The sequence below is a fragment of the Mastigoproctus giganteus genome, chromosome 5, assembly GCF_048544385.1.
Source record: "Mastigoproctus giganteus isolate SK-2022 chromosome 5, ASM4854438v1, whole genome shotgun sequence".
In the NCBI taxonomy this organism is placed as follows: Eukaryota; Metazoa; Arthropoda; class Arachnida; order Uropygi; family Thelyphonidae; genus Mastigoproctus; species Mastigoproctus giganteus.
Window position 1 is genome coordinate 53,276,307 of NC_143579.1, and position 26,225 is coordinate 53,302,531.

General features: G+C 35.9%; 1 protein-coding gene across 1 annotated transcript in view; it reads right to left on the reverse strand.

Moving 5' to 3' along the window:
- The window catches only part of Vps15 (vacuolar protein sorting 15), a 316,929-nt gene that overhangs the window by 248,630 nt on the left and 42,074 nt on the right, over window positions 1-26,225 (reverse strand). Inside the window, exons 6-8 of the mRNA XM_090374029.1 lie at window positions 24,535-24,590; window positions 4,005-4,154; window positions 2,449-2,550 (exon numbers count right to left, since the gene is read on the reverse strand). Coding sequence (XP_090230155.1) covers window positions 2,449-2,550; window positions 4,005-4,154; window positions 24,535-24,590 — 308 coding nt within the window. The remainder of the gene's footprint in view (window positions 1-2,448; window positions 2,551-4,004; window positions 4,155-24,534; window positions 24,591-26,225) is intronic.

Genomic DNA, 26,225 nt, shown 5'->3' on the forward strand with positions numbered 1-26,225 from the left:
CTTACATTCCTTCTCATCAGCTGTTCGTGTTTCCAAAAAGCTGTCTTTGCCATTCAAATTCTTGAATGAATCTCTTTGGTGCTCTTTCCATCTACTATTGTTAAACTTCTGTGGTATCTAAATTCTCTCATTTGTTCTACTAACTTTCCATTTATTCTAATTTTACATTCTAAATTTTTGTTTTCACTGAATACCATTATTTTTATTTTGCTCACATTTAATCTTTTCTCCCCTTGTATGAATTTTGTTAAGTAGTCTATTTAGTTCTGATGTATTTGCAGTAACTATAACAGTGTCATCTGCACATCTAATCCTATTCTTATTCCTCTAATGTCATCTAAGGATTCTGATAATATTTGCCCACTGTATAAGTTGAAGGAGGGAGACCACAAACACCTTGTCTTATGCTGCACTTGACCTCAAACCAATCTGACATTTTGGTGTTTATTCTGAAAGCTGCCTTTTGATCTTGATATAAATTTTTTATAATTCTCAAATCCTTTCCCTCCACTCCTATTTTCTTAAGCATATTGAGCATTCTCCCATGGATAATTCTGTCAAAAGCCTTTTCGAAATCCACAAATCCAATGAACAATGTTTTGTGGTCCTTTATTATCCTCTGAGCAATGGTATTTATTTCATTATTCTATCACTTGTTCCTCTATTCACTCTGAGCATCTTCTACACATTCTTAAATTCTTCTCTTTATCCTCCTCAATATCATATCACACCTAATAGAATTTTAGAGGCATGTGTTATGATGCTTATTGTTCTGTAGTTGCTGCATTCTAGGCTATTTTTCATCTTGGGTATGGCAATCATAATTGTTTGCTTTATAATCTTCCAGCAGCTCTCCTGTCATGTAAATATCATTCAAAAGTTCTGTGAATGTCTCCAGGGCATCTTTCTTCGTATTCTTGTAATTAAGTATATAATATTGGTGTAGATACACGGTAGTTTACCCATAAATTTGAAATACGTATGTAGTGTAAAGGCATCATTTTAATTGTATCTCATATTGTGGGTGCCTTCACAACTTCAAATAAATAGTGCTTCTTAAGTTATTTACTTAAGAAGTGGTATTATTTATTTTCAGTGGATACCACCACCCAGATGATCGTTTCGAAACTAGTTGGCTTCATCAACAGTGGGTGGGCATGTACTCTGGTAATGCAACATGTCATCACAGTTGTGAAGTTATTTCCACAATATGAGAGATGCCAAATGGTGTATAAATAATAATGTATTAGAAGACAAAATTCACAAGGCATAATTTCTTATGGGTTTAGGTAATTAACTATATAATGTCGGTGTAGATACACCATAGTTTATCCATAAATTTGAACTATGTATGTAGTGTAAAGGCATCGTTTTAATTGTATCTCATATTGTGGGTGCCTTCACAACCAGCTATCTCATTGTGAAGGCACCCACAATATGAGATACAATTAAAACCATGCCTTTACACTACATACAAATTTATGGGTAAACTATGGTGTATCTACACCAATATTATATAGTTAATTACCTAAACCCATAAGAAATTATGCCTTGTGCATTTCATCTTCTAAATCATATTCTTGTAGAAATCTTGCAGAGCCCACATATGCAAAATAAATATATATTTTTGTAGATACTATTGAACAGGTTAACTAAATGATCCAAAACTTGCACATAGTATTCTTTATTCACTATCTTTTCTGGTGGAACAAATTCCTTTTGAATGTGCCTTGCTGTAAAAGAAAGTAATTAGCATCACTTTGGTTTTTGATTTTTGAAAATAAAATTTGTTGTGTCTTGGAGAGCTTATTGAATCACCAATCCATGCTTTGTCTCTTTGCTTGTGGATCATACTGAAAATACCACAACTCATCACCTGCTTTGATCAAGGAAGGAACATCATTCAACATCTCAAATGAGCTTTAAGCATATTTCAAGTCTGAGCAGCCTTTGTTCAGTCAAACAATCAAACAAAGCAGAATAAACTTAGTGCACACTTTCCTTTTGTTCAAATTTTCCATCAGAAGTGTATGAACTGTTTCTCTGTTACTGTGAAGGAATCCTTCCAAGCATTTGATAATCAGTTGCAATCAATGTGCAAACTTTTTTTTACTATAATCTGGTACTAAACGTGCTGTTGGATATCCCAGAACTCGTCATCTTCCAGATTTTCACAGCCAACCCAAAAACTCTGCAAACTAGTGAAAAACATGTGAGGTAGAGCAAGAGATAGAATCATTACTATACACTTGTTTTAATAATTTGTAGGTTTCAATTGCACTAAAGGGATGCAGCCATGTGGGCTGGTTGGCATGGCATGTTGCATCATAGTCCTAAGTGCTTTAATCATAGACCTTGATTGTTATATCTTGTAATTACACAAATAAATATTTTAATTATTTTTAAATGTGTTAAATAGCAAAACAAAGTAGTATCTGTCATACATACTTCTGGTAAATAAGTAGGCTTAAAGCTAGCAAAGTCTGTCAGCATTACCCAGTTCCATCCTGTTACCATTATATTCTCTAATTTTATATCACCATGGCAGACCTAAATCAGAAATAAAACAAAATGAGTTTCAGACTTTTCAGTCGATTAAACAAAGCTAAAACTGGTGAATAACTCAATATGTACTGAGCAAAAGTCAGTATTTTTTTTTTTTTTTTTTTTATGTTATTATTGAGTTTACAGTGCATCATAGGCCCTATTGTGCCCGTGTATTATGTCTGTAAGCATGTATGTTCATGGGCTGATCTGCATATGTTATGTGGGCTAAAAATCCCCATAGTATCATGTGGGTGTTGGGAGCATCCCAAATGAATGAGCCTTTAAAAATTTCTCGAGCATAGATTTATCCAAGCAAGTGACAAGTAGTGAAACCACTATACCATCACAGAAGTCTTTTCATTTTTTTTTTTTTTATGTATCTTCATTGTTTTTATAGTATATGGTATTTTCTTAATTGTCTAGTGCCACATTGCAGTACCCAAACAACAAAAAATAAAATTAAAATATCTATCTATTATACTTATTAAAATTATATGAGTATGAATTTTAGTATTCCCAACTAAAAAAAGTAAATAAATAAATAAATTCTGTTTATTCTCAACATGGCTGAGGCCAGAGTAGTTTACATATTCACTATGACTGTAAACACACTGAATTATTAGGGGCAGCCAGGTTTCAGCACCATAGTTCATAACAGGCCACACATTTTTTGTAGCAGTATACAGGCTCAAATCACCTTCAAGCTAATACCAACTGGCCCAGTTCTTTGTTTCAATCTACATTACTGATTATTTTTGAATTGGACAAATATAACCATAAAACTTTTCCCAGTGTTCATGCAAAAAAAAAAAAAAAATGTATGGCATGCCAGCACCTGGGCTAATTTTTCACAGGTTTTGTTTTAATTTTGATTCTACTCACTTTCATGGCTTCAAGAATTGGCCATAAAGTAATTGATAGGGTTTTTTTTTTTTGGAAAATAAGACTGCTGATAGTGGTGGTACTGTTTGCTCTTATTATTCAATTAGTCAGAATGAAAAATAAAATTTTGAAGTGCACCATTTTCAAATTATTTAAAATTTTTAAATTAATTAATAAAAAAAAAAATGTATGGCATGCCAGCACCTGGGCTAATTTTTCACAGGTTTTGTTTTAATTTTAATTCTACTCACTTTCATGGCTTCAAGAATTGGCCATAAAGTAATTGACAGGTTTTTTTTTTTTTTTGGAAAATAAGACTGCTGATAGTGGTGATACTGTTTGCTCTTATTATTCAATACAGTGTCAGAATGAAAAATAAAATTATGAAGTGCACCATTTTCAAATTATTTTACCCCCCCCCCCACTACACACGCACAAAGTTGTTCAGTGACCAGTGTACTATAATGCATCTGCAGGCATAACTTTGATGAATCCCTTTAATCAAAAGCACTAATATAAAATATTTAAACTGCTATAAAATTAGTTAATATTCCTAATAAAAAAAAAAATCATACCCCTAGCTTGTGACACTGGTTTAAGCAGTGAAGTAACTGGAATGCAATCCATCTCTTTTCAATACTGTTGAGAAAGGGCCTGGTACTAATTCGATCATACAGGTTATCTTTAACATATTGTCTTACTAATATGCCAGCTTTTTCTGTCAGCTAAAAAGAAATATTATTATAAAACTTCAATAAATGCATAAGTAATATGTTCTAATAGGACAAATACTACCAAAAACATTAGAAATTTCTGGCATAGATGTAGCGTGTTTTACATATGATTATATTGTAACCTAATGTAACCTATGGTTAGGTTATGTTATATAACCCTGACCTCTGTAGCCTGTGTGACAAAGTGCAGCTATGCATAGGATAATTAATGCATTAGCTCGCTATGCATAGGATAATTAATGCGCTATGCATAGGGCAATTCATGCACTAGACAGGATAATTAATGAACTATTAATTTAAAGACAAGAGAGAAGAAAGTTCTACTTATGTTATGTGACAATATAATCCATACCATAATCACCAGGAAAAAAACATGCAAGTATACATGATGGGTGGCCGACCGGGCTAGCCGAGTGGGTAAAGTGCCTCCCTGGCAACCCAAAGGTCGCGGGTTCGAATTCTGCCTCGGGCTTAAAAACCTTGGGAGGTGCATTATGGCCACAGAAGCCGATGCGCCAACTACCAAAAAAAAAAAACATGTTGGGTGGGGAACAGGAAGAAATCTACCCTTGGAAATATTTTGGTACATCAGTGGATAATATCTTCACTGTGTTCCTTGACCAACGTTCCTTGAATGCATGGTGTGGGCTTGATGACACACCACATTATCATCTTGAAAGATCCCATTTCTCTCTGGGAAAAAATGCAACATGGCAGGGTGCACATGGTTTCCTAAGAGCTGCTGTAGGCCCTGCCAATGAAATATTGATTCATATAAACCAGGGATCATAGTTCTTGCCAGCAAAACATGCCCCATATTAAGCAACCCCTGCCACCTACCTGGATAGTGAGCACCAATGTTCCCTCTAATTTTTCTTATAGCTATGGTGCAGAAATGAATCTGAGTAAAAAATTTTCAGACAAGATTAAATATGTGCAATTTACAAATTGTTTTAATTATAAGTAGGGACATACATAATAATAAAATAAATGTTAACAATCAATTTACACTTTACAGTTAATTATTTATTTTTCTTGAAATGTTTCTCTTCTGTTCTTTGTAGAAGTCCATACTTTGTAGACATCATCTACATTTATTGTTGGACCATTAGCTAAATGCAATTTAATACTCATAAGGTCACTTAAATGATCTTCATGTATTCTATTTCGATTTTTTGTTTTAATTGAATTCATAGTGCTAAATCTTCACTCGCAGTCTGCACTTGATGCTTGAAATGTTCCCATAATATCATAGAGAATGGATATGTTACAAAACTCTAAATTTGTAAGTACGAAATTTAAAGTGTCACTGAAAGTTTTAAATGTTCCAGTTTTAGTTATTTCGGCATTTATAAATTTTAATTCAAATATTTAAAGACAGTATGTTTAATATAGAATTTAATACTGTCTTTAAAGAATTCATACCGTATGAGAGTATTTAAATTCTATATGGTGGGACCAACCATATAGAATTTAATTGATATTGTTACCAACAGCAATTTCAAAATGGGAAGCATTCAAAGAATTTATCTTGAAAGCTACTAGGCTTTACATACCAACTAAGAAATATTGTTCAAGGTTTAGGCCTAAATAGATGTCAGATGAACTAATGAGACATATGGCAGAGAAGAAAAATGCATGGGATACATATAAATTAATGGGTGACATGGAAGCCTACGATAGATATAAGCTGGTCTGTAACCAAGTCACAAAGGAGATTAGGCAGGCAAAGGCAGATTATGAGAAATCCTTGGTAAAGGATGCAAAGAAAAACAGCAAAGAGTTCTTTACCTATGTAAACTCTAGAAGGAAAGGGATGAATCAGATTGGTCCACTGGATATTGATGGTTCAACTGTTGATGATCTTGCTCAGGTGGCTAACAAATTAAATGAGTATTTTGCATCTACATTCACCCATGAGGAATTATTCAGGGAGGGGAATGCCAGAGGTGAGATAAACTGGCAGTGAGCTAGATGATTTTGTAATAACTGGGACGAAAGTGGAGGAGAAATTGTTGAAGATAAACATAAAAAAGGCACCTGGACTGGAAGGGATCTATCCAGTTATATTAAATGAGACAGAAAAGGAAGTAAGCAAACCCTTAGCCATAATTATGAGAGCTTTTTTGGACTCATGGGAGGTACCCATGGACTGGAGATGTGCAAATATGACCCCAATTCACAAAGGAGGATGAAAGGGCGATACAAGTAATTATAGACCTGTTCGTTTAACTTCTGTTCCAGGAAAATTAATAGAGGCACTGCAGGATCATCTACACAAGACTTCAGTTATAGCTCGGACACAGCCTGACCAATTTGATTGGTCGGGCAAGACTTTATAGTATCCAATTTGACTGGATACTATGATGTGGTCACAAAGGAACTGGATGAAGGGAATAACTTTGATATCATATATTTGGATCTTAGAAAGGCTTTTGATACTGTTGCACATGGAAGATTGCTGCACAAATTGGAGCAGTGTGGCACTGGAGGCAAATTGCTGCTATGGATAAAAGGATGGTTGAGTGGGAGAAGACAGAGTGGTAATCAATGGACACTGCTCATTGTGGATTAATGTTATTAGTGGAGTTCCTCAGAGTTCAGTGTTGGGTCCATTGTTGTTTTCTGTATTTATAAATGATATTGATGATGGTATATCAAGCTTAATGTCCAAGTTAGCAGATGATACGAAGGTTGGCAGGGTTGTTAAGGACACTAATGACAGTACGCAGCTGAAACAGGATCTAGAAAAGTTGAGCAGATGGGCTGAGAGGTGGCAAATGAAGTTTAACATTGACAAATGTAAAGTACTACATATGGGAAGCAGTAACCCCAGAGTGACGTATCAACTCTGTGGTACTACACTGACAGTGGTAGAGAACGAAAAGGACCTGGGGGTAATTGTGCAGGCAGATATGAAATTTTCTGAGCAGTGCAGACGGTCTGCAAGAGTAGCTCATAGTGTCAATGATATACAGGAATTTTTCTAGCAGGGATAAGGAGGTGAATATCCCCTTGTATAAGGCAATGGTTAGGCCACACCTTGAGTACTGTATACAGGTCTGGAGGCCTCATTTTAAGAAGGATGTAGAGCTGTTGGAACGAGTACAGAGAAGGGCAACAAGATTAGTGAATGTAACAAAGGGTTGCTCTTACAAAGAAAGGCTTAAATTTTGCAAATTACAGTGTCTGGAGACTAGGCAGCTGCGAGGTGATCTGACTGAGGTGTATAAAGCCTTGAATGGTTTGAGCATGCTCAATGCTGATGGGATTCTGCCTCTTGGTCAAAATAATCACCTGAGAGGCATAAATTCAAATTGAGGAAAGACAGATGTAGGATAGATGTGCGGAAGTTTGCCTTTAGCCAGCGGGTGGTTGGTTGGTGGAACAGACTTCCATCCCTTGTTGTGGAAGTTGATAGCCTAAATAAATTTAAGGCTGAGCTGGACAGATATTTGAAAAGAACGGAGGGGTGAAATGGGAGTGTTTTTTTTTTTTTTTTTCTTTTGGCTGATGCTGCATAAGCTTGCTTTCTTGCATCATATGCCTCTACTAATGCTAATGCTATTCTTCTGATTAGAAATAACATCACTTTCGTTATTTGTAATAAATCTGAGTATTTTTTTTGCAAGGCGTATCACATTAAGTTTCCCAAAGTCAAAATTATTGCTTTCATTTGTGATAGCATTAATATCAAATACTTTCCAATCATTTAATTCATCATCAGGAAATCTGTTATCTAAGTGATCACATACAAGTTTGATAAAGTGAATTATAGCTGCTGTGCTGCAGTGCCAACATCACTTTGAATTTTTGATAATACTTCTTTCACATTTTCACTCCAGAAAATATTTTTTCCAAGATATTGGCTTCTTAATTTGTTTATTTTAGCTTTAACATATTGATGTGCATCAATAATCTTTAAACAACTTTTTTTGTAGATATTTGCAAAGCGATGCAAGCTCTCCAAATACATCATTGAGTGCAATTAATGTCACATGATATTGTGAATTTGTCAAAATTTGTAAACAGTATTTACTAATAGGATCATTACATTTGTTAACCTGCTCATTGCAATATTCGATTAATATTTCAATCAACTGCAAAATGTCTGGATACCCATCTCACTTCATTTAATGAACTAAAAGATACAACATCGCGTTCTGTAACCTTGGCTAGTTCTAATTTTCCTTTTTTTTATGCTAGACCTGATAAACATTGTGTATACATTTCTAAGCAACATCTCTATATCTTGCATAATAGATACATTTTCCATGCATTGTCCACTCCTAAATCTTCTCAGTGTGCAACACAATGTTGTTCAGATAGATGTAATATTTCCTTTTTGAGAATTGCTGCTACTCCATTTTTCCTTCCAAGTATAACACTTGCTCCATCTGATGTGAACATTACCATATTTTTAATATCAAGATTATATTCGTCGTAAAAAAATTTTACTTTTTCTAAAATGGACATACTGTCACAGTTTGTAAGTTTTAAAATACAAAATTAATACTTTTTGTACTGAAATATCAGTACTTTCATCTACAATTAATGTGTAGAAAGTAGATTCTCTTATTTCGTTCAGGATATTTTGTATGAGAACAGAATTTATACATTCAACAAATTCAAATGAATAATTTTTGCTTCTCCAATTTTTAGGTATATCTATAAATTTTTCCATGTGTTCATGAATGTCTTGTATAGAGTTCATTGATGCATGAATTTTTTTAGATAATCTCACATCATTAATTAAAACCTTAACCATATCAAAATTTGATTTCAACTGTTTACTTCTTTCCTTTTTTATGTTAAGTACTTCTATGGTTTCCGTCAAAATACTTAAAATTCCACCTTTTTTCAGATTACGTAACTTGGTAACTGTGTCTATACATATCTTCTGGCTTAGATGCCGTTTTAAATAATCTAGTTTCCATTCTTCCCATTTTCTTCCTGTACTAAATACTCCTGCAACTTTTGCTTGTGCACAAAAAGTACACAAGACACCATTTTCTTCATTGTATTGAAAAATATCTCCTAGTTTTAGGCTTTGCTTTTTGTTTTATGATGGAATTTCAGCATCAATTTGTTTTAAAAACAAATTCCTTTATAAATGTTTTGCAAGTTTTTTTATTTATCGTATTTATGTCTTACTTTCTTTTGGACAGTTTTTCTTTTGGACATTTTTTATCTGAAAAATTTTAAAATTAAAGAATTTTATTAATTCACTGATTTTGTAAATGAAGTTATTATAAAATATTAGGAAAAATCACAAATTTTTAACACATTATTAAAATAGTTTATAAAAATTTTAATTTTTCATATTTTACCTTCTTTGATAAGATATTAAGTAATACTAAACGTTTTTGGTTATACATAAAAAAAAAATCCGGATCAGTAGATCCGCCAACATTTCACCCATATATTTTTATGTATTAATTAGTAAAAATTAATACATAAACTCGACTTTGAAAAATTTCACAATCACAATACATTCCTTATACACTCTACTCCCACACGTACTGTGTATGTGTGTGGTTGAGTGGACGGAATGTAAAAATGCTGACCTTCCCTATTATATGGTATTTATATTATTTTTATAAGAATAAACTCACCTTAAAAACATACAATAGAAACTACAACCGCTACAGTCCTTTATGTATTCATAATGTAATAATTTTTTTCATATAAATAAAAATCAACACAACTTTTCACTATGCACTATGTATTTGAAAATAAAAGATGTGGGAACATGTCATGCAATAGCGAATCTTATGGCATGAGCTATCCCCCCTTCCTATATCCATTCTTCCACTAATACTCCTGTCACCATCTAGTATGTCGGCTGTGTGCACAAGAAGTAAAAGCACCTGTGCAACTTCATAGAAATCAGTGCACGGCTGCACATGTGTGCAGCTTAGAGGGAACCGTGGTGGGCAAATGCAAGATGGGTCCTCATGTTGCTGGTGTCACACATGAAGGTATCCATCGGCGTGTTTCAACAGGTATTTGGACTCATCTGACAAGCACACTCATTTCCAGTCCTCCAGTGTCCAGCCAGCATTTTGTTGACACCAGAGTATTTGCCATTGACAATGATCAGCAGTGAGGAGAGTTTGTTTCTTGGGTTGTCTACTGTGGAATCCCATACATTTGAGTGTGTGGCACATCATCATTTGGAATATTGTTCTTGTATTTCCATATTGTATTGTAATTTCAACTGTCACATAGTGACATGCTGTTGAGCCTGTACAATGTGCTGTACCCTTGAATATGAATATCCACTTTGCATAATCCGTTACAATTCTGTCGGCAGGAGGTTATTTGACCCATTCAACACCATTCTTACACCTTAACCACAGTGGGCCACAAGCAACTAACAAGATGTACCATTTCCGATATGGAATCACCTGATGCACAAGCTTCCACAATTATGCTGTTTAGAAACTGTGATATCTTTACTACGTACCATAACTGAGACTTTATCACTTTGACTTGTACAACCAGATGCAAATTACTACTGTTCTAGTGTAGGAAGCTGTTCAACTTTTTATACTGCAAGTTATGTGGCATAGTCCACATAGTTCGCAGTATAAAAAGTGGATTAAAAATATTTATTATTGAATTTTATTTATTATCATTATTAAATAGAGGAAAAACTTGTTTACTGCTTTAAGCAGAAGTCAGAAAACAGCTGTAATTTTAAATTAAAAAGGAGAAATAGATATGGTTTAAAGTTATAAATAAAGATCACAGCACACAAATACACAGTCCAGGAGCTTTAGTTAAAGGAATTAAAGCAGAAGTCAGTTTTAATTCAATTATTAATTTAACTGTAGGTATCATCATCAGCCATTTTCAATCCACTGCAGGATGAAGGCCTCTCCAGCAAATTTCCAGTTCCTTCTGTTTTGAGCAGTGGCCATCCATTTACTACCCAAAAACTCATGAATTTCATCTATCCATCTCCGCCTTTGTCTTCCAGGTTTTCTTCTAGCTCCTCTTGGGTATCATTCTGTTATTTTCTTAGTCCATCTGCCATCATGTCTTCGAGCTATGTGTCCTGCCCAAGACCATTTTAGTTCTTTAGTTTTGATAAGAATGTCCTTCACTTGAGTTTGCTGCCTAATCCATGTGTTTCTCTTCTTATCTAACAGTCTGATTCCCAATATAATTCGTTCCATTCTTCGCTGTGTAGTTCTCAGCTTCTCTTCCATTCTTTTGGTGAGTGCCCAAGTTTCACTTCCATAAGTCATGGTGGGAAGTATACATTGATTCATTATTTTACGTTTCAGACAAACTGGGATATTGCTCTTCACTATGTGACTATATTTCCTGAATGCTATCCATCCAAAATTTATTCTTCTCTTGACTTCCAGCCATTTATCATTATTACAGCTGATAACTTGTCCCAGATAAGTATATGACTCCACCTTTTCAATTACTGCTCCTTCAATCATTATTTCCCTTTCTGTGGCATACTTGTTCATCATTACTTTTGTTTTAGCCATATTCATCTTTAGTCCAAAATCCTTACTAACTGCGCATAACTGATTAAGATTTTCCTCTAATTCTTTGGGATCGTGGCTTATGACCACAATGTCATCTGCAAATCGTAAATGGTTTAGGTACTCTCCGTTCACATTGACTCCTTTCTGCAACCAGTCTAATCTTCTGAAAGCTTCCTCAAGGGCAGCAGTAAACAGCTTCGGAGATATTGTGTCTCCTTGTCGAACTCCTTTCTCGATTTTAAATTTGCTACTGTCTTTGTCTAGTCTAATAAAGGAGGTAGCACTCTCATATATTTTCTTCAAAATCATAATATATGGAGTATCTATGCCTTGTCTTTCCAGTGCCCGAAACATTGCCTTATGCTGTATGGAGTCAAATGCCTTTTCATAATCCACAAATGCCAAGCATAATGGTGTTTTCTTTTCATTTGCTTTCTCCGTTAGCTGTGATATTACGTGAAGGTGATCCATAGTTGAGAATCTTGTCCTAAAGCCAGCTTGCTCTTTTGGTTGATTCTCATCAAGTATTCTTTCTAATCTGTTAGTAATGACCCTTGCGAACAACTTGTAGATGTGGGATAACAAGCTAATTGGTCTATAATTTCCAATTTCTGATTTATCTCCTTTCTTATGCAGCAAAACTATGATTGCATTATTCCACTGCTTAGGCATCACACTTTTTCTAATGCACTTTGTGAAGAGCCTTGCCAGTTTTTGTGTTATGTCTCTTCCTCCCAATTTTAACAACTCTACAGTAACTTCATCTTCCCCCGGGTCTTTCCGATTCTTCATTTTCTTCGATACATGTTCTACCTCATCAGGAAGAATATCGGGTATGTCGTATGTGTTGCTACTTTGCAATCCATCTTCCCCACTGCTGGTATCATTCCCTTGCTCCTTGTATAATTCTCTATAGCAGTCTTCTGCTATTTGAATTATGCCTTCTCTGCTGTTTATAAATACACCATCGCTATTCTTCAGTTTCAGTATCATTTGTCTTTCTGTATTACTGCTCATGGCTGCTGATTTAAATCCTTTGTTTTCCCTTAATGCTTGTTCTACTTTTCTTGTGTTAAATCTTCTTATGTCCTCTCTGAGTCTCTTTCTAGTAGGTAACTGAAATTAAATACTGTAGAAAACAGAGATATTTCGATTTTCTTAAAGTTATTTAAGAAAAACAAAAACAGTAGTAAAAAAACTATTTTGGAACTGCCTTAAAACAGAGAAAAAGAATTAGGAGAAGCTTTGGAACTAAATTTGTGTACTTTATGCTATTAAGAGAATTTTCAAAATAAATTTTTAAAAATTATTATGTAAAATAGCAAGAATATCTGTATCTAGCTATTGCTCTGATGATTTAAGCATCCCAAACATGCTCAATCAGATTCAGGTCCAGTAATATATACAGTAAAACCACTGTATTTCTATTTTTCTAGAGGTTGGCAAAAAAAAAAAAAAAAAGATGAAAAAACGCAGGAAAGTGTAAAATATTAAATAACTTATTTAATATTTTACTATATAAATAAAATACTGTACATTGAATTCACAATACATGCAGAGTGTATGTATTTGAATCTTACAAAAAAAAAAAAAAAAAAAAAAGGACTTATATGAAGTTAAGAGGCATGACTTGTCCTTTTTAAGTTTTTTTGCAGCCAGCACAATTCCAACCTGCGCAGTTAATACACAATGGGCTTATTGCACATAGCAAAGCAAACTCTGCCTTCTCAATAAAAGTTGTCTCGATATTGCATTACCTTTAACAAACTGCAAAAGGTAATCTGCTATTTATTTAAAGAATGACCGATACTATTATGTGAGACTTTTAATTTAGGGGCAAAAAAAGCACAAAATCTCAAAAATGCCTCTGACTGAGAGTATAAGATGGCAGAAAGTTTGCAGACAGGAAAGGAAATAGGCATGAGACAAAAGATAGCTATCCAAAATAGAATACATTGCCATGATATGGAAATAATATTTTAAGTACAGGCTGATCTCAATTAACGCGATTAATTCATCACATGAGTGCATCGTGCAAAACGGAAACACGTTAATAGAATATAATAATCAATAGGAAAATTTATAATTGGTCCTTGACCTTCAGGAATGCCCTTAAAGAATTTTAAAAATACCTTTTAAATAACTTTTTAACTGTATACCAAGTAAAAGATAATGAAAATAATTATGGAATAAATGTTTATTGCATAAAACAGCGGTTCCCAAACTGTGTGCCACGGAATATTTAAAATTTTTGAGTGGAAACAGCGATACTCGACATCTGTCAGACACGGTGCGAACTACTAGCTCGAGGTAATTCAGTTTCAGCATTTGTTATTAAGTTGTTTGGACCTAAATACATAATAAATGGAACTAGTAGTAGTAGTGGCATGTGATGCAAGAAAGCAAGTGTATGAGCTTATACAGCATCAGCCAAAAAAAAAAAAAAAAAAAATCACACCATTCCCTCCAAATGCCTGTCCAGTTCCTCCTTAAATTTATTCAACCTATCAATTTCCACAACGACAGATGGAAGTTTGTTCCAGCAATTAACCACCCGCTGGCTAAAGGCAAATTTATGCACATCTATTCTACATCTGTCCTTTCTTAATTTCAATTTATGCCCCCTTAGGTTCGTAATCTGAACAAGTGGAAGGATCCCATTAGAATTCAGTGTGCTCAACTCATTCAAGGCCTTATACACCTCAATCAATCAGATCACCGTGCAGGTGTCTAGTCTCCAGCCACTGCAATTTGCAGAACTTAAACCTCTCTTGGTAAGAGGATCCCTTCATTCCCCTCACCAATCTTGTTGCCCTTCTCTGTACACGCTCAAGCAAATCTACATCCTTCCTAAAATGAGGCCTCCAGACCTGTACGCAGTACTCAAGGCGTGGCCTGACCATTGCCTTATACAGAGGGACAATCACCTCCTTTTCCCTGCTAGCAAAATTCCTATATATCCTTGACAAAACTCCATGACCTGCCCTGGCAGCCTGTCTGCATTGCTCAGAAAACTTCATATCTGACTGCACAATTACTCCCAGGTCTTTTTCATTTTCTACCACCTTAAATGTAGTACCACACAGTTGGTACATTTCTCTGGGGTTACTTCTACCCATATGCAGTACTTTGCATTTGTCAAGGTTAAACTTCAGTTGCCACTTCTTAGCCCTTCTGCCCAAATTATCTAGATCCTGTTGTAGTAGCACACTGCCATTAATAACCCTGACAACCTTTGTATCATCTGCAAACTTCAACATTAAGCCTGGTATACCTTCATCAATATCATTGATAAATATACAAAACAACAGTGGACCCAACACCGAACCCTGTGGGACTTCACTAATTTCATTAGTCCACGAAGAGCAGCACCCATTGATTACCACCCTCTGTCTTCTCCCACTTAACCATCCTTTTATCCATTGTAGCAACTTACCCTTAATACCATTCTGCTCCAATTTGTACAATAGTCTTTCATGCGCAACAGTGTCAAAAGCTTTCCTGAAATCCAAATATATGATATCAAAATTATTTTTTGCATCCAGTTCCTTTGTAACCACATCATAATATCCTATCAAAATTGTCAGACAAGACTTTCCCTTAACAAACCCATGCTGTATCTGAATTATTGCTGCAGTCTTGTCTAGATGATCCTGCAATGCATCTTTAACCAGTGACTCCATTATTTTACCGGGAACAGAAGTTAAACTAACTGGTCTGTAATTACTTGTGTCACCCTTCGATCCCCCTTTGTGAATTGGAGATACATTTGCACATCTCCAGTCCGTGGGAACCTCCCCTGAGTCCAAGGATACTCTGATAATCATAGCTAAGGATTTGCTTAGTTGCTTTGCCGCCTCCTTTAATATAATTGGGTAGATCCCATCCACCCCAGGTGCCTTTATGTTTAACTTCAACAATTTCTCCTTCACTTTGCTCTCAGTTATTACAAAATCATTAAGTAAGGTAAAAAAAAAAAAAATCATTAAGTATCCTGCTACAATTTGATAACCTTCTGCCATTTTCAAACCTTAATAATTCCTCATTTGTGAATGTAGATGCAACTGTTAGGTATTTCTTTTGGTCTAGGTGCACTGTGAAAAAATTACTGAGACACTAAGGGCACCGTGAATGGAGAAAGTTTGGGAACCTCTGACATAAAATACACAATGAAGAAAACAATCGCTTACGGAAATATTTGAACAGAATTGTTGGAACATTGTTGACTTTCTCTTTTCATCAATCAATTTCTGATCGCTGACAACAATCTTCTCTGGGCTCTGGCGAAATAAATATCGCAAAGAACCTCAAACCTTTTGTTTGAGGTTCTCTGCGTTAAGAAAGATTTCATCTAGTTCTTTCACCGTTATTTCCTTTGTGGTAACATTTTCATCTGGCTTATTTAAAAATTAGAATTTTTAAATGCAAGTCTGCATTGACTTTATTAACAGGAGACAAACAAGTAACACGTCTTCTTTCAACGGTTGATGGAACACACTGAGGCGAGCAGCAGGCAAACGTTTGTTTATTGCCTGTCTGGCACGCGGTAAGCTTAACGCGCGATTCTAATCTTTTTCAACGATCACATAAAAAAAAAAAAATTGCAGTAACTGAAAATTTGCATCATGTAAAGTGAAAAGTGGTATAATTTTTTTAAATAGTCGTAACTGAGAAACGTGTTAATCGAACTCGCATTACATGAGGATTGGCTGTAAATAGCAGATTAATCTTTTGAAGATGTTATTTTTTTGAAAGTAGTGAAATACTCAAAAATAACTTCATCAAAATGTTAATCTGTCATTTACCTAAAGGATTTGCTTGATGGTTGTGCTGTATAAAGGCATCTCATGAAGGAGCTGCGAGTGATAAAACCATTCCATTAACTACACAATTAAATCCTGCTGGCTGCAAACAAACATGAAAGGGGAAGTCAGCCCTCCTAATTTCCTGTAATTTCAATTTCAATAATAATTTAAAACTTATAAAAAAGCTAATGCTATTTTATAATTTGGAAAGCTTTAAAAAATTTGTGTTGCATTTCAATTGTGTTTGCAAAGCAATAAAAGTATATTAATACAAAAACAATAGATTCAACATCTATACAAACTGATTAATTTTTATTACACCTAGGCTGTAGTTGTGTATTAAAGATGACGAAATAAATATGCACAATATGTATACATGATATACAAAATATGTATAATATATGATAACCAAAATATGCATGTGTACAAGGTCACAAGAAAGTCACTAGCTATTTCAGTTCATTCACCAACAGAAATTTTAACAAAAAAAAAAAAAAAAAATTAATAGCAAGAAAGTTAGTACAATATAATTCCGTTAGCACCTTACAAAATTTCTCTGTACATTCATAGGCTGATTTGCAGACTGAAATCCCAGAATAAAATAATTATGTTGGGAAACTACTTCCTCTGCCTGAGATCAGATAATTGCAGCCTGTCTAACTTGGTGTCATGGACACCAAGTTATATGGGCTCAAACCTACTAATGTGGAATTTACTTAAAGACAATTACTGTCAAGGGTAAAGGGAAAAGCTTTTGTTTTCATAAGCTAAACTGCAGTGGCCTCAGACAGTTTTTAAATTACATGCAGTGAGACCAACTGATGATGATATGATATGATACGATATGATATTGTTGTTGTTGTTTGTTATTTAGGAGCATTAGCAACTAAGGCCATATTGCTCTGGGAATATGCGGTGGTCATTCCCTTGACCTTTCCGCATCCTCCATATTTGGTGGTGACGGGCTCGAACCCTGGTCTAATCAAGAAGCGTGTGCTACGCACTGCTGCTCCTTCCCACATGGCTACGGAGGCGCCCATGATATGATATGATATGATATGATCAGCAAATTCTAAATAGGAAACATTCAAGGAATAGTCAAAGAAGCACTAGGCTTTTCATACCAATGAAGAAATACTCTTCAAGGCTTAGACCTAAATGGATGTCAGATGAACTAGTGAGACAAGTGGCAGGGAAGAAAAGTGCATGGGATGCACATAAATTATCAGGTGGTACAGAAGTCTACAGTAGATATAAAGTAGTCTGTATTCAAGTAACAAAAGTCTCTGACGAAGAAAAACAGCAAAGACTTCTATGCCTATATTAATAGTAGAAGGGGTTGAATCACACTGAGCTACTTGATGTCAATGGGTTACCTGTTGAAGACCCAGCTAAGATTGCTGACAAATTGAATAGATATTTTGCATCTACATTCACACATAAGGAATTCTTTATGGAAGAGAATGTCAGAAGTTCATCAAACACCAATGGGGAGCTAAAGGACTTTGTAATAACTGAAAGGAATGTGGAAGAGAAATTGTTGAAGCTGAACATAAAAAAGGCACCTTGGGGTGGATGGGATCTATTCAATCATATTAAAGGAGGCAACAAAGGAGGTGAGCAAACCCTTAGCCATAATTAGCATTAGCATTAATTGAGGCATATGAGGCAAGAAAGTAAGCTTATACAGCATCAGCTAAAAGAAAAAAAAAAAAAAAACTTCCCATTTCACCCATCCGGTCACTCCAAATGTTTGTCTAGTTCAGCCTTAAATTTATTTAAGCTATCAGCTTCCACAACAAATGGAAGTCTGTTCCAGCAATCAACTACCTGTTGGCTAAAGGCAAACTTCTGCACATCTATTCTACAACTGTATTTCCTCGATTTGAATCTATGTCCCCACAGGTTCTTAGTCTGAGAAAGCAGAAGTATCCCGTCAGCATTGAGCCTGCTCAAACCATTCAAGGCCTTATACGCCTTAATCCTAGTCTTCAGATGCTGCAACTTGCAGAACTTAAGCCTTTCTTCATAAGAGCACCCCTTTGTTCCTCTCATCAATCTTGTTGCCCTTCTCTGTACTCATTCTAGAAACTCTACATCCTTCCTAAAATGAGGCTTCCAGACCTGTATACAGTATTCAAAGTTGTGGCCTGACCATTGCCTTATACAAAGGGATAATCGCCTCCTTGTCTCTGCTAGCAAGATTCCTATATATCATTGACAATACTCCACGACCTGCTCTGGCAGCCTGTTTGCACTGCTCAATTATCTCCAGGTCTTTTTCATTTTCTACCTCCCTGAGTGTAGTATCACAGAGTTGGTACATTTCTCTTGGGTTACTGCATTTGTCAATGAACTTCAGTTGCCACTCCTCAGCCCATCTGCCTAACTTTTCTAGATCCTGTTGCAGTAGCATACTGTATTTAGTGTCATTAACAACCCTGCCAACCTTTGTATCATCTGCAAACTTGGACATCAAGCCTGATATACTACCTTCATCGATATCATTGATAAATACACAAAACAACAATGGGCCCAGCACCGACTTTTTCATTTTCTACTAATTATGCAAGTAATTATACTAGACTAATTATGCAAGCATTCTTGGATTCAGGAGAGGTCCCTATGGATTGGAGATGTGCGAATGTATCCCCAATTCATAAAGGGGGATCAAAAGGTGACATAAGTAATTACAGATCTGTTAGCTTAATGTCTGTTCCAGAGAAAATAATGGAGTAGCTGGTTAAGGAAGTAATGCAGGACCATCTGTACAGGAATACAATTATAATGCGGTCACAGCATGGATTTGTTAAGCGACAGTCTTGTCTAACCAATCTGATAGGTTACTATGATGCAGTGACCAAGCAACTGGACGCGAAAAATACTTCTGCTATTATAAACTTGGATTTCAGAAAGGATTTTGATACTGTTGTACATAAAAGACTGCTGTATAAACTGGAGCAATCTGGCATTAAGGGAAAGTTACTGCTATTGATAAAGGGGTGGTTAATAGGCACTACTCTTCATGGTCAAATGTTATTAGCATTAGCATTAGTAGAGGCATATGATGCAAGAAAGCATGCTTATGCAGCATCAGCCAAAAAAAAAAAAAAAAAAACTCCCATTTCACCCCTCTGTTCATTCCAAGTACCTGTCCAGCTCAGCCTTAAATTTATTTAAGCTATCAACTTCCACAACAGAGGATGGAAGTCTGTTCCACCAACCAACCACCCGCTGGCTAAAGGCAAACTTCCGCACATCTATCCTACATCTGCCTTTCCTCAATTTGAATTTATGCCCTCTCAATTGATTATTCTGAGCTAGAGGAAGAATTCAATCAGTATTGTGCATGCGCAAACCATTCAAGGGTTTATACACCTCAATCAGATCACCTCGCAGGTGCCTAGTCTCCAAACACTGTAATTTGCAAAATTTAAGCCTTTCTTCGTAAGAGCAACCCTTTGTTCCATTCACTAATCTTGTTGACCTTCTCTGTACTCGTTCCAACAGCTCTACATCCTTCTTAAAATGAGGCCTCCAGACCTGTATAAAGTACTCAAGGTGTGGTCTGACCATTGCCTTATATAAGGGGATAATCACCTCACCTCCTGCTAGAAAAATTCCTGTATATCATTGACAAGACACTATGAGCTACTCTTGCAGACTGTCTGCACTGCTCAGAAAACTTCATATCTGCCTGCACAATTAACCCCAGGTCCTTTTCGTTCTCTACCACTGTCAATGTATTACCACAGATTTGATACGTCACTCTGGGGTTGCTACTTCCCATATGTAGTACTTTACATTTGTCAATGTTAAACTTCATTTGCCACCTCTCAGCCCATCTGCTCAATTTTTCTAGATCCTGTTGCCGCAGTGTATTATCATTAGTGTCCTTAACAACCCTGTCAACCTTCGTATCGTCTGCATACTTGGACATTAAGCTTGATATACCATAATCAATATCATTTATAAATACAGAAAACAACAATGGACCCAATAAACCCTGAGGGATTCCACTAATAACATTAGTCCACAATGAGCAGTGTCCATTGATTACCACTCTCTGTCTTCTCCCACTCAACCATCCCTTTATCCATAGCAGCAATTTGCCTCCAATGCCACAACTGTTCCAATTTCTGCAGAAGTCTTCAATGTGAAACAGTATCAAAAGCCTTTCTAAGATCAAAATATATGATATCAAAGTTATTCCCTGCATCCAGTTCCTTTGTGACCACATCATAGTATCCAATCAAATTGGTCAGACAAGACTTTTCCTTAACAAAACCATGCTGTGTCAGAGCTATAACTGAATTCTTGTGTAGATGATCCTGCAGTGCTTCTTTAACCAGTGCCTCCATTAATTTTCCTGGAACCGAAGTTAAACTAACAGGTCTATAATTACTTGTGTTGCCCTTTGATCCTCCTTTGTGAATTGGGGTCACATTTGCACATCTCCAGTCCATGGGTACCCCCCCCCCCCGAGTCCAAGGAAGCTCTCATAATTATGGCTAAGGGTTTGCTTACTTCCTTTGCTGCCTCCTTTAATATAACTGGATAGATCCCATCCACCCCAGGTGCCATTTTTATGTTTATCTTCAACAATTTCTCCTCCACTTTTCTCTCAGTTATTACAAAATCATCCAGCTCACTGCCAGAGTTTAACAAACTCATTTAGTTTGTTAGCCACCTGAGCAGGATCATCAACTGTTGAACCATCAATATCCAGTGAACCAATCTGATTCATCCCTTACACAGGTAAAGAATTCTTTGTTGTTTTTCTTTGCATCCTTTGCCAAGGATTTCTCATAATCTGCCTTTGCATGCCTAATCTCCTTTGTGACTTGGTTACAGACCAGCTTATATCTATCATAGGTTTCCATGTCACTGATTAATTTAATTTATATGTATCCCATGCATTTTTCTTCTCTGCCATATGTCTCATTAGTTCATCTGACATCCATTTAGACCTAAACCTTGAACAATATTTCTTAGTTGGTATGTAAAGCCTAGTAGCTTCCAAGATAATTTCTTTGAATGCTTCCCATTTTTAATTTGCTGTTGGTAACATCATCAGTTGGTCCCACCGTATAGAATTTAAATACTGTCTCAGACCACCATAGTCACCTTTACGAAAGCAAAAACCCTTCCCTTTACTCTTGTTTTTTGTTTGTTATTTGGTTTTTAGGAGCATTAGCAACTAAGGCCATATTGCTCTGGGAATATGCGGTGGTCATTCCCTGACCTTTTCGCATCCTCCGTATTTGGTGGTGACAGGCTCGAACCCCGGTTTAATCAAGAAGCGTGTGCTACGCACTGCTGCTCCTTCCCACCTGGCTACGGAGGAGCGCGCCCCCTTTACCCCTGATGGTAGTTACCTCTTTGAGTAAATCATACTTAAGCACACTGTGATCACTGCCACTTAGTGGTTCATTTATTTGCAGATTCTTAATGCATGAAGAATCACTACTGATAATCAGATCAAGAGTATTACTCCCTCTATTTGCCTCCCGAACATGCTGATGTACAAAATAATCATCCAATAAATCCACAAATGCCTTGCTAGTGTGTGAGTGACCAACCCACAAATTCCAGTCAATATCTGGGAAATTAAAATCCCCCATTATAAGACTCTCTGATTTACTGGCCCACTCTATTTCTCTGTACAGGTCCTTATTATACTCATCAGAGTCATTAGGCCTATAACACACTCCTACTTTCAATTTTGATCTCCCAATGCTTATGTCACACCAAACTGACTCGACACTGCACTGTCCAGCGATGTCGACTAGCTTCACTTCCTTGGATTTTATGTGTTTCTTAACTAACAGTATAACCCCTCCTCCCTTCCTATCTTGTCTATCCTTCCTGTACACATTGTACTCCCCAAATTCCAGTTCTACATTCCTTATATCTGTGTGACACCATGTCTCTGATATCCCAACAATATCTGCCTTTGATGTTCTGAGCAATCCCTCAAATTCATCAAATTTATTTACCAAACTCCTAGCATTGGTGTACATGCAAGTATACATGCACCTGTTCCTATTCTTAGATACCCTAACACAACCCATGTGTTTCCTTGTACGACAATGACTCCTAGCAGTCTCTGAAATATCCTGCATCTTGCTTTTCAGGCTTCTGCTCATTCCAATAGAAGAAGTGCAAGAATCACTTTCACCTCTGCCAGTGGCTACTGTTAATCTATTAGTCCTTGTATCCCCCCCAAGCTAGCAGTTTTCCAACCCACCTAACACTGCCTCGATAGCATCAGCAAATATTCTTGCACCCTTTCTATTTAAGTGTATCCCATCCCTGTAGAAGCAGTCTCTCCTGTAAACAAGTACAGACCAGGCTGAAAAAAATTCTACCCCTTGAGCCTTGCACAGTCTTTCCAGGGCCGAATTGATCGACAAGGCTCTCATCATATACTCCCTCCTATTGTGTCTGGGCAGAATTGCAGACACTTTCAAATTCAACCCTAATTCATGGCTTTTTTTCAACAGTGACCTGTACTTGTTAAGCAATTCTGCCGGTCTCCTGCTATTAATATGATTAGTAACTCTTAATATTGCTCTTAATATTATTAGTGGAGTTCTCCAGATTGCAGTGCTAGGCATTTGCAGATGATACAAAGGTTAGCAGGATGTTAACAACAGTAATGATGGTATGCTACTGCAACAAGATTTAAAAAATTAGGTAAATGGGCTGAGAAATGGTAGTTGAAGTTTAACATTGGTAACTTCAACTAAAAATGGTAGTTGAAGTTTAACAAGGTACTGCATATGAGTTGCAGTAATTTCAGAGTAACTTATCAATTGTGTAGAACTACACTCAGGGTAGTAGAAAATGAAAAGGTCCTGGGGTAATTGTGCAGTCAGATATCAAATTTTCTGAGCAGTGTAGAAATGTTGCCAGGACAGCTCATGGGCTTTTGTCATTGATATACAAAAACTTTGCTTTGATTAGGCAGCAACTTGAGTATTGTGTACAGGTCTGGAGGCATCACTTTAGGAAAGAAGTAGATCTGCTTGAACAGGTGCAGAGAAGGGCAACCAGATTGAGTAAGGGATAAAAGGGTACTCTTACCCAGAAAAGCTTCATTTCGGCAAATTGCAGCATCTGTAGACTAGGCACCTGCAAGGTCACCTGCGTGAAGTGTTTAAGGCCTTGAATGGATTGAGTAAGCTGAATGTGAATGGAATTCTTTCTCTTGCTGGGACTACATACATGAGTGGGCATAAATTTAAATTGAGGAAGGTTGGTTGCAGGATAGATGTACAGAAGTTTGCGTTCAGCCAGTGAGTGGTTGATTATTGGAATAGACTTTCATCTGTTGTTGTGGAAGTGGATGGTTTGAATAAATTCGAGGAACTAGACAAATTGTTGGAGGGTAAGGATGGGTGAAGTGTGTGTGGGTTTTTTTATTTTTTATTTTTTTCTGATGCAATATAAGCTCGCTTTCTTGCATCACTACTTTTACATATACTACTTTTACATATACTACTTTTACTATAAGAGAAATATGAATAAGATAGATAATATCTGTACAGTTTTAAATGTACAAATTTATTGAAAATTCCAAAAGAGAAAGAGGATTCAAGAAATTTTCACTAACCTAAATGCTGAATTGTTTTTCAACCATGTTTAATCAACACTAAATTTTATCTATTTAGTTAATCACTGAATATGGCAAGTAACTGTATTCAAGTTTAGAGTCTAATAAGAATCTCTGCCACAGTTTCCTTAATTACGTTTCCAAAAAATTGCCTTGATTTTTACACTTCTATTTCACTTGAGGTGGCTATATTAAAATGTTAGTGCTCTATTGCTCTATCAATTAGTAATCAATCATAAAATGATATTTTACTGATAAACCTGTTTTTTGTTTTTTTTTCCTTATTCTCAATCCCATTAGCTGTAATGGCTTATCATTTTAATTCTTATAAGGTATCCTGCATTGCACCAAATTTGATTCATAAGCTACAGTAAAATTTGCTAAACTTTTAGTAAAGAAAAGATTTAAATAATAAACAAATTCTGTTGATAACTTACCATGGACTTCTGGAATGGTAAACAATTAGGAACATCAGCCAACTTTAATCTGATATCTGAAATTCATTAAAAGAAAAGGATCAACTTAATCATTTTTTGCCCTTGGTATATACAAGGGTCAGTCCATAAGCCTCTCTGGCCATACAGAATAAAAACAACAAAGTTTAAATTCATATAATTCATTAAACAAACATTAGGAAGCATATATACACTATTCTGATTATCCACCTTGTTTATCGATACATTTTTGCCATAATTCTTTCCAATTCACATATGCACTGTGGTAAAAGGAGAAGAACTGCCTGTCACTGGCTTTTGCAACTCTACTCAAAAAAGTGTTTTCCAAAAAGATATATCTCTCTCTTTACCCTCAGTTTGCAATTTTTATCTAAGTCATATGGGCAGTGTGTGGCTTGGCATTATCATGGAGTAATGTGATTTGGGAGCCTTGTTAGAGACTTCTTTTTTTGCTTTATAGCCTTGGGCATTTGAGGTTTTTTCTTCACTGGAGATGATGGATGCATCCATTACATAGACTGGCAGTAAGAATAGGGGTCATAATGGAAGATCCAGGTCTCATCACCTGATAGCAGGCCTTGAACAAAAACCTCCTTGAAAGTTACTGCATTCCTGCAGCAGGTCTTAGTATATCATCTGCCTGGAGAATTTCATTTCACATGATAAAAGCTTGGATTCCCATTTGCAGCATATTTTTCCTGTAATATAATGTGTCTAAAATGGCTTCTCTTTGAATACTCTAGTGCTTGCATCATTGCATATTGGTTACTGTCCTGTCTTTTGAATAATTTCATTCAAACTCAATTTTTTCAATACAGAAAGATTTTGGTTGTCTGCTCCTCGGCTGGTCACAAATGTCAGTGACTCCTAATTTAAAATGTGCAAGCTATCTATTAACACTGCTTGAAGATTAAATGCACAAGGCATAATATGATATGGGTTTAAATTAACTATATAATATTGGTGTAGCTACACCATCGTTTACCCATAAATTAAACTATGTATGTAGTGTGAAAGGCATCGTTTTTTATTATATCTCGTATTGTGGCTACCTTCATGAGATACCAGGTATTGCACTACTTCGAATAAGTAATGCTTCTCTAGTAGAGAAGACTAATGTTATTTATTCTCAGTGGATACCACCACCCAGACGGCATTGTTTCAAAGCCTATCATCGGTGGGTGGGCAGGTACCAAGATAATGCAAACATGCCATCACAGTTGCGAAGTGGTTCCACAATATGAGGGATGCCAAATAGTGTACAGAATAATATAAATTTTTAGTAGTTTACACCAACCTTGCGTTGAAATAATAAAACAAAAAACAAAATTAATAGTTTAATAACTGGTATTACTAATTTACAATAAATTACTATTTACAAAAAGCATATAAAAAGAAAAAGAATACCATAAAATACAATAAAATATACAGAATTAAAAGTGCTAAAATCTGAAGCTTTTGAAGGATCTGCCTTCTTTCACAACAGTACGCTTTAATTTTTCAGTGCAATCTAAAATACCTGCAGGTTCACGGCACATGTCACGTGATTCAATGACACATGCATTGTTCTCATGTGTAACGGAACCGGAAGTGGCTCGGAAGCACGTCAGGTGAAATCATTCATCCCCTCCAAGAATCACTATCTCAAAGAGGGGATGAATCCGCATACCCCT